General features: G+C 45.4%; 1 protein-coding gene across 21 annotated transcripts in view; it reads left to right on the top strand.

Annotated features, from left to right (window-relative positions):
- FBRSL1 (fibrosin like 1) overlaps nt 1-12,469 on the top strand; it is a 503,666-nt gene that overhangs the window by 465,000 nt on the left and 26,197 nt on the right. For all 21 annotated transcript variants that reach the window (XM_066199921.1, XM_066199919.1, XM_066199914.1 and 18 more), the window contains one exon: nt 11,706-12,102. In XM_066199921.1, the coding sequence (XP_066056018.1) occupies nt 11,706-12,102 (397 nt within the window). The remainder of the gene's footprint in view (nt 1-11,705; nt 12,103-12,469) is intronic.

The raw sequence follows: 12,469 nt of genomic DNA, 5'->3' as shown, positions 1-12,469 counted from the left end.
TTTTCTGTCTTCTGGGACACTGACAGAGCAAAGCAAATATAGGTCACTTCTCTGTTAGGGTGAGGAATCAGGAGAATGGTGTGGGTTTTATTACTTTCAGATATTTGGGCTAGAGGCTCTCATGCTGTCAGAGCTGAATCAACTCTCAGTCAGTTTGCACGCAACATATGTGATAGATTTTGCAAATGAATATGTTAATGTGGGAGGAGGTGGTTTTCCCTGAAACCGACCGCTGGCGCTTCAGAGTGTTGTCCTCAAAAATGAAACCAGATTGTGTCCTCAAAACCAAAACCAGTGGCACCAGCCCTTGGATTCTGCCCCTTGAGAGATGAGGCATTTCATTTGCAATCGTTGAATTGATTAACCATTTTGAAGTCCATTAGAATAAATGCATTTCCCCTCCCTGCAAGGATCTAGGATGTCATTTCTAGTTAGTTTAATATGAGCAAAAGTACCTCAAACCATTGCTGAAGGGCTGAGATGAAGAACTGCGTCATTGCACTTCCCTGTGAGCCTCTTTGGTACAGACGCTATGAATTGCTTCTTGCTTTGCTAAGATTTCCTATCAGTTGCAAATATTTACTATTTCTGAGCCTTCCCTCGTGCAGAGGGCAGCACTCCTCCAGCCTGTGGGTTCTGAAGTTGATGGGGAGCCAGGTAGAGATACAGAGGCTCAATTTGGACTTCACAGAGAACTGCTGGAAAGGAAATACAGATATAATGAGTGAATGATGTTGTCTGCTGTGCTAATGTGGAGTGGAAACTCTCAAGAATTAGCTTAGACCCCACTTTCCCCTCTTAATGTGCAAGAATCTGGGAAAATAGGAATTAGCCAAACCCAAGTAGCTGCTTAGGACTGGACTCCAGGCATGTTTGTGTTTGTGCAGTTTGGAAAAACTGTGACGTGGAGAGGACTTGAAGGAAAAACTTAGAGTGATTTCAGTAGGATTGTTGGTACACATGGCAAACATGTAAAAACAAGAATATGAATTATGCAGCAATTACTGTCTTGGAAAAGTATCTGCAGGCTAAGCCCACACACTTACTTGTCTCTTTTCTTTCACTCAATACTGAAGTGAAAATGTGCAGCAGTTTCAGACCAGACTATTCCTGTGATTATCTTTGCAGAAGTCTGAGCCTGTACTTGTTTGTTGCCCAAGACAGAGGTTAGATGTGGCAGTGCCTGCCCAATTCCACCTCAGAGGGTAATGTGGGGATTGTGAGAGTTGTGGCTCTGCCTGGGAAGTGGGAAAGTTCAGAGCTGTGTGCTGCTGGGGCTCCTGCAAACCCCAGGCACCAAGAAAGCCAAATGCCTCAGTCAGTAGGGCAGTGAATATTCTCCTGAACGACTTCCCTCACTACAGTGAGTAGTCTCACGCATGTCAGAATCACAAGGGGTTTTCCATGGCCTTGACAACCTGCAGCAGATTCCATCCAGCAGCCTCCTGGAAATTGTTGTGCTTGATGATCTTTGCAGGGCCACTGCAGTGGATGTAAAGGGACCCCATGGAGTCAGTGGGAAGAGGAGTGCAGAGCACACATTAGGGTTTGTAAGAGCTGAGTGACTGTTCCAGGCTTTTTGCACATCCAGGCTGGCATCACAGCAATCCGTGCTGCCTTGCACCCTCCAGCCTCGTAAGACTTTTTTCCACAGCCATAAACCCTCACACAAGAAGAGATTCAAGAGTACCTTTTCATTAATAGGGTGTGATTCCGTTGCAATGCACGGCACAGTGTTCCTCTGTTAGGTCTTACTAGATGCCAGATCATACATTATCCTCCAGCATATCCAGCCCTAAAATATTTCCAGAATTTCTACTGCCCATTGAAGAATTCACACTTCATGAAAGGAAAAAGCTGGAAGGAACTTTGCAGCTGTACTTCACACACTGAGATCATGCTGAAGGAGTTTGCCTTCTGCAGTGCAGTGAAGTGTTCTTTTCTTTCCCTTATTGCATACCCCAATCCACTCTTTCCTGTTTAGAAGGAAAAACCAATCATCCCTCACATTTTTCTTGTCGAGCATTCTGCAAAGCCATCCCTCAGATGCTGTTGCATTCTCTAAGTGTGGTTCCTGTTGAACCATATGGGACAGAAGAGATTTTTCAGAAGATGCAACACCTTCCAATGTGAGGAGTGGAAACACTATCACAAAAAGTCCAGGATTGAGAACTGAAGTGAAGGAAAGCTCCTCTGTTCTAGAACTTTTGTTATCAGTAGTTCATAACTGTGATTCACGTGCAACACAGTCCAGTTTTCTTGATAGTGGGTGTGTTTAAAGGAAGAGTGAACTTCTTCAATCTTAAAAAGCAAAAGGCCTTCTGTAGCTTCCTGATGCTGTTTACAAATGGGTTTTGCCTGTGCTGTGCTGTCAGTAGCTGTATTTATTCATTGCTCACTCTGTGAATTAAAATGTTGAGGCAGCTCCTGACATGCTTCTTCCAGCACATCCTTTTGGAGTGAATTTTTGGTTGCCATAGGGACCAAATCCAAAGGGCACACACCATTCAAAGAAAATGTTCCCTGATTAACAACTTGCAGCTTGTCCCTTAAATATTTTAATTATCCATGATGCAACTGGAAATGTTGTTGGATGTATTCAGTCTGTTAGTTTCAATATCTCAATTTTTTCTTAAGATGCCATCACAGCAGCTCGGGAGCTGCATTTTGACCATCCAAAGAGGAGTGATGCCTCACTGCTTTTAAACTTGCAGGAAAATTCTTCCAGTTTCTCTTCGTCTTGACCCTACATTCTCAACCAAGTTAGTGGAAAGAGGTGCTACTTCACAACTGCTGGTAAAATGGAGGCAATTGAGTAACAGCTGAACCTGTTGGTTTAGGGTAGTAATGTGCTGCTGCTGAATCCGTGAGAGGGGTCTGCCTGCAAGGGGCCTCCTTGTGCCTGGGAATGAAGAGGGAGGGCACTGGGAGAATGCAGGGCATGGGGAGCTGCTGGTTGGAAAGCAGTGGCCCCACTTGACAAGCACTCGATCTCAAGTGTTGTTTTCACAAATTATGAGCATATTAGCACTAATGTGACAGCAGCTACTGAGCTGTGAGGGCTGGGCATAACAAATAAACAAGATGGGATTTTGCTAATTTGTGCATGGTCGGTCACTCCTCGGTTCCTGCTTAGCAGAGACTCTCTGAAGTTTGCCCATAAGGAAAACATTTCTGCAGGGTGAAATGCAGCACAGCCTTGCATTCTCACATCTCCCACCACAGCATCAGGTATGGGCCTCACTCAAGTTACTGAGCCTGTTTCTAAACAGATCTGTTTGCCACCCTTTAGGCAGGAAGAGAACTGGGTTTTGGGCTCTTTCTGCCTCTGCTGCAGTGGGGAATAGATCATGTCCCTGCCTTCCTTTGGTGAAAGTTGCCTGGTGGTGGGAAGCCGTGGTGAGACCCCAGCAGTAACACTGCCCCTCAGCCTGCTGCTTTTCTTGGATTGCCAGATCTGGTGCCTTTTTTCCATGCCAGCAGCAAGGGGAAGCAGGTAGGCAGGAGCCAGTGCCCTTAGGCTGAAGGGTAAGGTAGGAACTCATCTCGGTTAGCTCTGTGGTGTGGGTTCATCACCACTTAATTGGCTGCCAATAGCTCCCCTAATGAAGGATGATGGATTGGGCTCCAGGGCTGTGGGAAGGGGCCAGCCTGTCAGGAGCAGGGATGCTCAGAAACACATCTCTCACCTGGAAAGGACGGAGAGCCAAGAGCTTGAGCACGGGCAGTTCTTCTTTCCTTGCATCAGGACAGGCATCAGCTGTCTTCCAAGGCAGAGATGGGGATTTCTGTGACCCTGCATACACTTGGCTGGTTAGGGCAATCGTCTGTTCCCAGCGGAGATGATCTGGTGTTTCAGAATGTTCTTTCTTTCCTTTTTCTGGTTTTGGTTAGCAAGTGTGCTTTCTCAGCCAGACGTTGACTTAACTTCTCCAGGCTGGAAGATCCGAAAGGTCATTCCCGCTCCTCCGGAACAGTCTCACTTTCTGATTTTACTTTAAATCATTCTTTGGGAGTTTGGAGCTCTGATGTCATTTAGAAAAAAAGAATCAAAACCTTCATAAGACTGTGCAGATGAAACAAAATTGTTGTCTTAGCCCACACAGGGTATTATGCAGCCTGGCAGATCCCTTCCTTGTAGCAATAAGAAAAGGATTTGGCATTTAACCTCTTGAAATTAAACCAGAGTGTGAACTTCAATAGTTCAATCTTATCAGGGCTTTGCTAGAATAACAAATTGTGAAAAAATGTAATCATGTCTCCAATGTGACCTTGGCAGATCTGCCTCTGTGATGTGAGAGATTAGGTAACTCTAAGCAGATGTCTGTTTATTTTGAAAATAATAGTTATAAAATCTTTCTTTTCCCAGTTTGTTTGCACTGCCTGTGAAGGATATGACAGAGAGAATTGTGGTCTGCATGAAGCTCTGTGTTACAAGCTGCTCTATTATGCTGAGCAGTAATTGCTCTTGGAGGTTTGAGTTATCGATCTATTGGTGGGGGTTCAATTTCAGTGTAAAGACCTGTGTTCATGATTTAATTGGAGTGATTAATAACTCACTCGCAGGCTAGATGGGAATCAATATGGATTTCAAACAGCAAAAGTAGTACATTTTCTCTGGTAATGTAGTAGTTGATGGTTTATTATTTGCCCTTGTTTGCCTAATTAAAATCAAAAGATTCCTTGGTTTGTAACAGTTCTGTCTGTTTAAAAGCTTACAGCTGGAGTTGAGGATGTGTGCTTGCTTGCTTGCTTTCATATTGGGGGAGTGTCTTTCTAAATAATTTATTTTACCTTGTTGCTTTTCTGTCACTCAGATGAGGTGTACCAGAGGCCATCATGCATTAAGAACAAGACAAACACACCTTCAGTATACAACTACAAGAAGCTTTAGTAATGTTTTCTGGCCAGGGAGGTAGAGTGGCTCCTACGTCACTGGTTTGTAGGCATTCAGCATCTGCTTAGGAGCAGTGCTGAAGAGATTTAACCCATTTGATCCAGCATTATAGCCCTGGATTAAAAAGCCTGTATGAAACTTTCAATCTCATTACAACGCCAGCATCCACAGTAGGTGATTTAGCTGCAAATCCAGTTCCAGCTTTGCATTGAGATACTGCCAGAAGCAGCATTGCTAGGAAAATGCAGTGTGACTTACTTTGGGGGGATTTGAATGGTGATCCTTCTTCCTTATGCTGTGGCCCCAATCCTTGTGTTTGGCACCCATTTTCATTCAGCTCCTGCAGCTTTGGTGTGTCATCATGCATGCTTACAGCTAACATGCCTCGATAGAGCATGGAAAGCTCCCAAATCTCTAGGAATAAAACATCCCATTAAAGAACCACGGAGCAGCAAATAGGCATCAAGTCCATAGATCTTACTGCTGTTGCTCCTCAGTTTCTGCAGGAGGGGGTGAAACCTTTCTGTGCTTCAAGTTTTCTTAACAAAGGCTCTTATCTACAGCGCTGGCTGAGGAAAACGTTCAGTGTAGTGCATTTGAATTTTCTTTTTGGTTTGTAGAGTCCAGTAAGCTTTCTGGTGGACAGCAGATTCCTGTGTTCAAATTAATCCTGGGGATGGCATTACCGGGGTGGTGGTGACCCGTGCCTGGCCAGAGCTGGCCCTGGGGGGTGCCCACAGGATGTGTCCTTGAGGGTGCAGGAGAGAGGAACTCTCTGCCCAGGTGTGTCCCTAACATGGGAATCATGGAGCACCTCAGCCCTTCGTTCCTGGGAGTTGCGGGCTCTGTGATAAAAATGAGAGCTGCTTTCCGTGTCGTGACATTATGAAAATGACTTGAAGATATTTCAGTTTTTAAACTTGGGCGCTTCGGGTGGGAGGGTGGGGGAAGACATCCTTGGAAGTTAATTCTGAGGACCAAGCTGACAGCTTTTTGCCACTGTTGCTTTCTTCTAGGTTGAAAAGCTGAAGGCTTGTTACATCCCCAGCATACAGCAATCTAGCAGGTTAAATGACTTGGGCAACACAGTTTATTAAAACTGGCAAGTGCTCGCTCCAGTTCTCTTCCTGATAGTCGGGGCTGCCTGGGAGAGTAATTGATAGTGGCAGCTGTTGGGAGGGTGTTTCAGATTGCGGCGGGGCGATGTGACTTGACAGACAGCTCTGTACAAATGAACTGAGTGATAGGGGACGAGTCCAGACCGGGCTGGGAAGCAGCTTCCCTCTTGGCCTTGGGAACGGGCTGTGGGAGCCGCGCCGGGAACAAAGGCTGGCTCCTCAGCCCACGGCTTCAGAGACAGGCACAAGGGTGTGTGCTCACACTCGCTTTACTTTTCCCTGTGAGAAAACACTGTATATTTTTGTGGAAAATCCACCAGGAGCCCATGATATTCAGAGGAGTCCGTGGCACAGGAGAACACTGCTTTGACACAGCCTAATGTGTAGCACTGCTGTCGTGATGGAAACGTGGCCTTTGCTTCTCAGTAATGCTAAAAGTCATCCTGTTGCACACCACGGACCCTTCCAGAAAGTAGCTTATGTGCAAGTCCCACGTCCTTATGTCCTATCTTGAGCTGATTTGCATTAAAATAGGTGGAGGAACTCTGTGCCCCCTTTGTTGAGGAGCTTCTGTGCTGTAGCTCTGCTTGCCTTACCTTTGCAAACAGCCTAATCACTTAAAGTCTTAAATAGTGCTCCTCTCCTAAAATGCAATGAAAAAGCCATTTATATAAAAGCAAAAGCCATCTAGGGATAAAGAATTAGCACTTAAATATTGATTTTCACTTGTAAGCACTCTACCAGCATCAGTGTTATCGCTGTCAATGCAAAATGCTTTGTTTTCTCTTCTGCTTGTGATATGTTCCATCTCCACAATACATTATGCAGCAGTCTAAGAGTTCAATTTAAAATAAAATTGAAAAAACAAACAAACAAAAAAATGAACCCCACAAAATGTTTACTGAGGCTCATTTAGTTATTTCTTTGTTTTGACCTACTGCTGTAATGTCCTGCTCTTCTTTACTCGTTCTCCTTGCTGATGCCTCAAAACTCTTCTCTGGGACTCATCAACTTGCTCTGAAATTCTCAGCTTCTTGCCACGTATAATTCCTGTGGTGGTGCTTTTGTAGCATTTCTTGCTGGAATATGGAGCAGGGTTCCCCACAGCCAGTCTGGCCTGTGTCTGTTTTCAAGGATATGTACAGGGCGGATAGATGGGCTACAGATGGTGGTTGTTGTGTTTCTTGGGAAATTGCCATTGGTAAAGATGTCATTGATGGATGTAGGAGAGGAATTTCTTTCTCACATCACCCTAGCACCCTCGCTGTTTGAATGCAACAAGGGAGACTGCAGAGGGAGGCTGCAGAAAGACATCTGAATGACTCCACTTTTCTTTTTTTCAAGAGACAAAGGAAAGGCGTGCAAGCAAGATTAGATTATTTCCAATCACATTGTACGTGTGTTGACAGTCCCCTTTCAGCAGCAACCAGCAGCTTGCAAAGAGCAAGAGGCAGGGCTGGAACTGCTGTTGCCCTAAGTACTGTTTGTATAACACAGTAACTGCTTATTGGAGTTCTCAAAGCAGCCTTTACATGTTTAATCCCTTGCACTTGAGCTACTCTTAATCAGCTTGAAAGCAAATTCCTGTAACAGAAAGGTTTAATTTGTGTCTGGGACTTTCTGTATTGTGCTTAGCCTGCAATGCCGTGTAGTTACACACTGGCAGGCATGTCACCCTGTGCAGCCTTGGGGATGGGCAGTGCACAGTTATTCCAGTCACAGATTCAGAACTCAGGAAACTTTCAGATGGGGTTTTGGCTGATGGTCTCTCAGCTTCAGGTAACTCCTCCTGAAGCACGTTTTATACAGTAATTTAAGCTGTTGTTGACTTTGGGGTTTCCCTTAAACTTCACCTCCAGTTTCTACAGATTTACACAGCAGGAGCTAAAGCTCTCTGTGCTTTTAAAATGAAGTTTTCTTCTTTACCAGTTGACGTTGGAATTGGATGTAGCCCAAGACTTAGGGAGGTTAACATTTTGCAACACTCCAAATGAACAAATCAGTCGATCAGGGAGGCCAGAATTACTAATCCCAGGTTGTTGGGGTTTTTTTCTTGTTAGAGCAGTTTCAGCTTTTTCTTCCCTGTCTCTCACACTCAGTCATCACTCATCCCTGTGAGATCAAGACATGTTTCACTCTCTGTTCATTTAAGAAAACCTCTCAATGGAAGAAGTCCAAGGTGTTTGGTTAGAAAATAAACAAAAGTTGGCATGCTCAAAAGGGGTAGCGCTCTGCACGGTAGAGAGTGGCAGATGTGATCCAGCCTTCCCGTAGCATGGTGGAACATGAATCATTACAAATGTCAGATTTCCTGTGAAGGGACAAGCTGAACTGACATGCGTTCAGGTTTAATTAAGGTTGAATTATTGGAGCTGACTGTCAAGTCTTAGGCAAATTGGCTCAGCCTGTTATCATTAAGCATGAAAATTACTCTAGGACTTGGTAAAAATAAACACATTTTTGCCTCTAGAACGTTGTGGTGTGGTCGGGTGGGTCTGTGTTTTTGCTGGGGCAGTTGTGCTCAGCTCCATGGGTCCATCTGCTCAGAAGGGCTGGATTTGGAGCCCAAGAACAGAAATTTCTGAAAGGATGTCAATGCAACCTGATCCAGCTTGCACAAAAGGGAATATTTGGTTGCTTTCCTTGGGATATTTCCATGTGTGAGCCTGGTCAGAGCTTGGGCATGCCAGGGGTGTAGTTCTCTTAGGAGGGGTATTCAAGCATCCTGCAGAGAAACTACAAAGTTTGAGATCCTGATCAGAATGGGCAACATCCCTCATTAAAATCATTAAGATTAACTTTCTGAGGGATTTCAGGAAAGATAGCTCAGAGACTTCCATGTGTGCATTGGAGCCATCAGGAGGAGAAATGACAAAGCCACCAACCACCAGGATTCCTGTGTGGTGGCTGAGAAGGCTTGGGGACTGCTCTCTCAGATGTTTTTCCCCTCTTGCCCATGAATTCGCATTGTATCTTTCCCTTCTCCGTGCTTCTGCGTTTGTGCAACATGGCTGCAAAAGGACAGAAGATACTCCCACTCATGCCTGTAGCTTTTCTGGCGAGGGGGAAACTGGCATGTGGATATTTTCATTGCTGTTGAGAACGAAACGCAAAAACATTGCAGTACTGCATCCTGAGAGATGGAAGTTGGCAGCAGGAATTAGTCATGTACCCCTGGTACTAGCTAATACAACCAGGCTTGGCTGGTCAATTCAGTCAGCAAGGGAGCCTGAGCTTTTGCTTTGAGAAAATTGCAAATGAGAGCTAATGCTGAAACCACAGGGAATCAATAGTTGCACATAAAACTGGTCAAACAGCTGCTTTTAATGTGGGACTTTATTGATTTGTTTTGGATCTAATTGACTTTTTACTCAACTAACTTTTGTGGTGCCAGTGTGTTTTGAATATACACCATTAGTCTACATTGCCTATAATTACACAATATGAAGTTTAACTCTGTAGGAGGAGGCCTGTTGGATGCGAAGAACTAATAGGCTCTGAGGAAACCTATGCTCAGGAATGAAACCCAATTGCTTTTAATGGGTAGCTCCTGAAAAATAGTGGAATCTACAGCTGTGAACACACTTGCTCCAAAATGCCGTGTGAGGAGCCCTGGCTTGACTAGGCAATGACAATTTTTCAACTGTTAGCAGTAAAATCTGAGGAAAATATACACACATAGGTGCCATTATAAAAAAATAAAATGCGCAAGAGCATTGAGAATTTGACTTGGAAAATAAATTCTAAATAGCATCGGAACCAAGTCTAGCGACATCTCACGACCAGGTTACCCGTGATGCATGAATTCATACTTGATAAAGAAATTCACTGAAATGAGAGGCTTATATTTATTGTAGAGAGTAATTTAAGATCTCCAGACATTGTGTCAAACCTGTAAAGATATATAAGGTGCTGGAAAGTACAGTGTTGATAGTACTTGCTGCCAGCCAAAACACTGGTGCTTGGAAAGGCTTCTGTTCCTGTGACTTGTGCATTTGAGGCCCCAAGACCTCAAGACATTTTCAGCTGATAAATATAGTTCATGTGTTTCCATTTGTCCTCTTCTCGCATTCTGAATTTATACATACACAGTGATGAGCTGATTGATTGATGGATGAGGGAAATGGTGCACTGGTGAGAGTGCAAGCAGAGCCACAAGCAGTGTGGGAAGCTGCCTTTTATCTCAAGGAAGGAGATGCCATCACCATGTGGGTACAGAACATGAGCTGGTGTGCTGCAGGCTCTGATTCATCGCTGTCCTCCTCCCATCTAATGCCAGCGTGGTGGCACTCAGGCTGTGGAAGTGGCACTGGGGGCTCTGGCCTCACATGGGCTGGTTCACAAACGCTGGTCAGAGCATCTGCACGGCCAGAATTAGCTCATGGGGTGAGTTGTGTGTTATTTCCACACCCTCCTACATCAGGAACTGGCTCGGTCCTTTGATGAGACGGGCGAATTTCAAAGGTGGAATTCGTTTGTGAGGGTGGTGGGAGCGCGTTAATGAGTGTAGGGAGCATCTCCTGCGTGTCCGCAAGGCAGCGAAATGCAGGCAACCCCCAGCACGTTTTGGTGGGTAACAAAAGGGTGTCTCCTAGAAGTCAGAGGGGCTGTTTGTGCACAGTGGGATGTGTGCCTGTGAAACACACCAACAGCTTAAGGTCTTGTAGCCCGTGAAGAGCTTTTCTTGTAATTGTGGGTATGTGTGCACTCAAGGATACACAGATCAGATGAAGAGGGAGTTACAGTGGGAGTTGAATTGCTTTCATGTTGGTCTTTTCAGTTGTCTTCAACCTTTTGGATACTGCTTGATCTGAAATACCTCTTCTTTCCTCCCTTTTTCCTTTCCAGCCTTTTAACTCCTTGGGATGCTTAGTTTGGCTTAATTATGAAAAGTGGCAGGGTTTGGCTCCACAGAAGGAGTAATTCCATATGGAATTCTCTCTGTAGGTGCATTTTGCAGGGTTGCAGCATTTCTGACAGTTTCAGCATGCCGAGCATACAGATGTTTGCAGTGTTGAGAGTGAGCAGGACTATATTTGAGTGCCCACTGAACTTCTGACTGGATTTTTCCAGCATTCTCTGTTCTGTTCTTCCACACAAGTGTGTGGCCAGGGGACAGCAGCATCACAGCTTCTCTGCTGAGCTGTCCCATCCATTGCTACAGAGATCCCAGGTAGTCTCCATCCTAGAAGACAGGTAGGGTTATCATTAAGGATTGCTGCTTGGGCCATGGTGTGTAGTAGCTGGAGTTGAGCCTAAATCTGATGTGGGTTACTGTGAAAGGGCATTGAAAAAATGAAATGTCTTAATGGTGAGGCCTGTGTTTCATACACATGAAACTTACATTGAGCAGGAAATACTCTAGCAGTAACTTGAGACATGTTCCCACTCCTATTGTACATAACCTTGGGTCCCTGAAGAAGTCACAAAGCTGTGTGTTCTCTGTAGTATGCATTCATTTAATGACAGCTAAGACTCTTGCACACATGCTGAAAGTACTGTGGACTGGCCAGTCAAGGACAGCGGAAAGACAGACTCAAACACATCCATCTTGTAGCAGCAGTGCTCCCACGGCGCTCCCACGAGCTGAAACATGACTTGTTTTCTCCCAGACACGTGTTCTACCAAGCAGAGAAAGAAACACAGACCTTTCAGCATGTGCTTTGTTCTTTTTCTTGTTGCTCCAAAAGGTCCCACCTTGAATGACAAGCCAGAAGCGAAAGCAGCCAATGTCCCGAAGGTGTCTGGGCTAGAGCGGAGCCGGGAGCTGAGCACCGACGTGCCCTTCGCCCTGCCCATCCCCAGCCCCCAGCCAGTCGCTGCCGTTGTGACTTCGACCTCCTCAGCGCCCACATCAAGTGCCAGAGCAAGCCCACTGCTGAAGAAGGAGCCAGTGATTTCAGCACCAGCACCACCCAGGCTCACGCCTCAGCCGCAGCCTCGGCCACAGTCACAACCTCAACCTCGGCCGCAGTCGCAGCCTCAGTTAATCCCCGACCTTCGGAGCCAGCCTCCGAGCCACATCCCTCCGCCTCTCAACTACCAAGTGCATCACCAGGTGGCCCACAACGGACTCAACAATATCAGGTATGGGGAAGGGATGCTCACGTCACCTTCAGGCTGCTGCAGGGCTTAAAGCTTGCTTCAAATAGGTAGAAATTGCTGGGAGGCGAGGTGAGCATTCATCTGGGATAAGATGCTCCATGCTTTGGATATTGGACTTCATGGCTGACTCCAGGCTGGTTTTTCCAGCTGTGGTGGATCGGTACATTTGAAACATGATAAATGCACACCTTCTGGGAGAAAGGCACGTGTTCCTTTCAGTCCAGTTTCAAGTAAGATTTTGCATGGGCTTGTCTGAGTTGGCTATTTCTTGACTTAGAAATTTAAAGTGATTTGAGTTTGAGCAACATCTTTGTTCCATATTCAGAAATGCTGCCATTGCTCACAGTTA

Source organism: Chamaea fasciata, unplaced genomic scaffold (genome assembly GCF_029207755.1).
Source record: "Chamaea fasciata isolate MVZ Bird 193981 ecotype frontalis unplaced genomic scaffold, bChaFas1.0.hap1 SCAF_18, whole genome shotgun sequence".
Lineage (NCBI taxonomy): Eukaryota > Metazoa > Chordata > Aves > Passeriformes > Sylviidae > Chamaea > Chamaea fasciata.
This window is presented reverse-complemented; position numbering and strand designations above follow the sequence as displayed.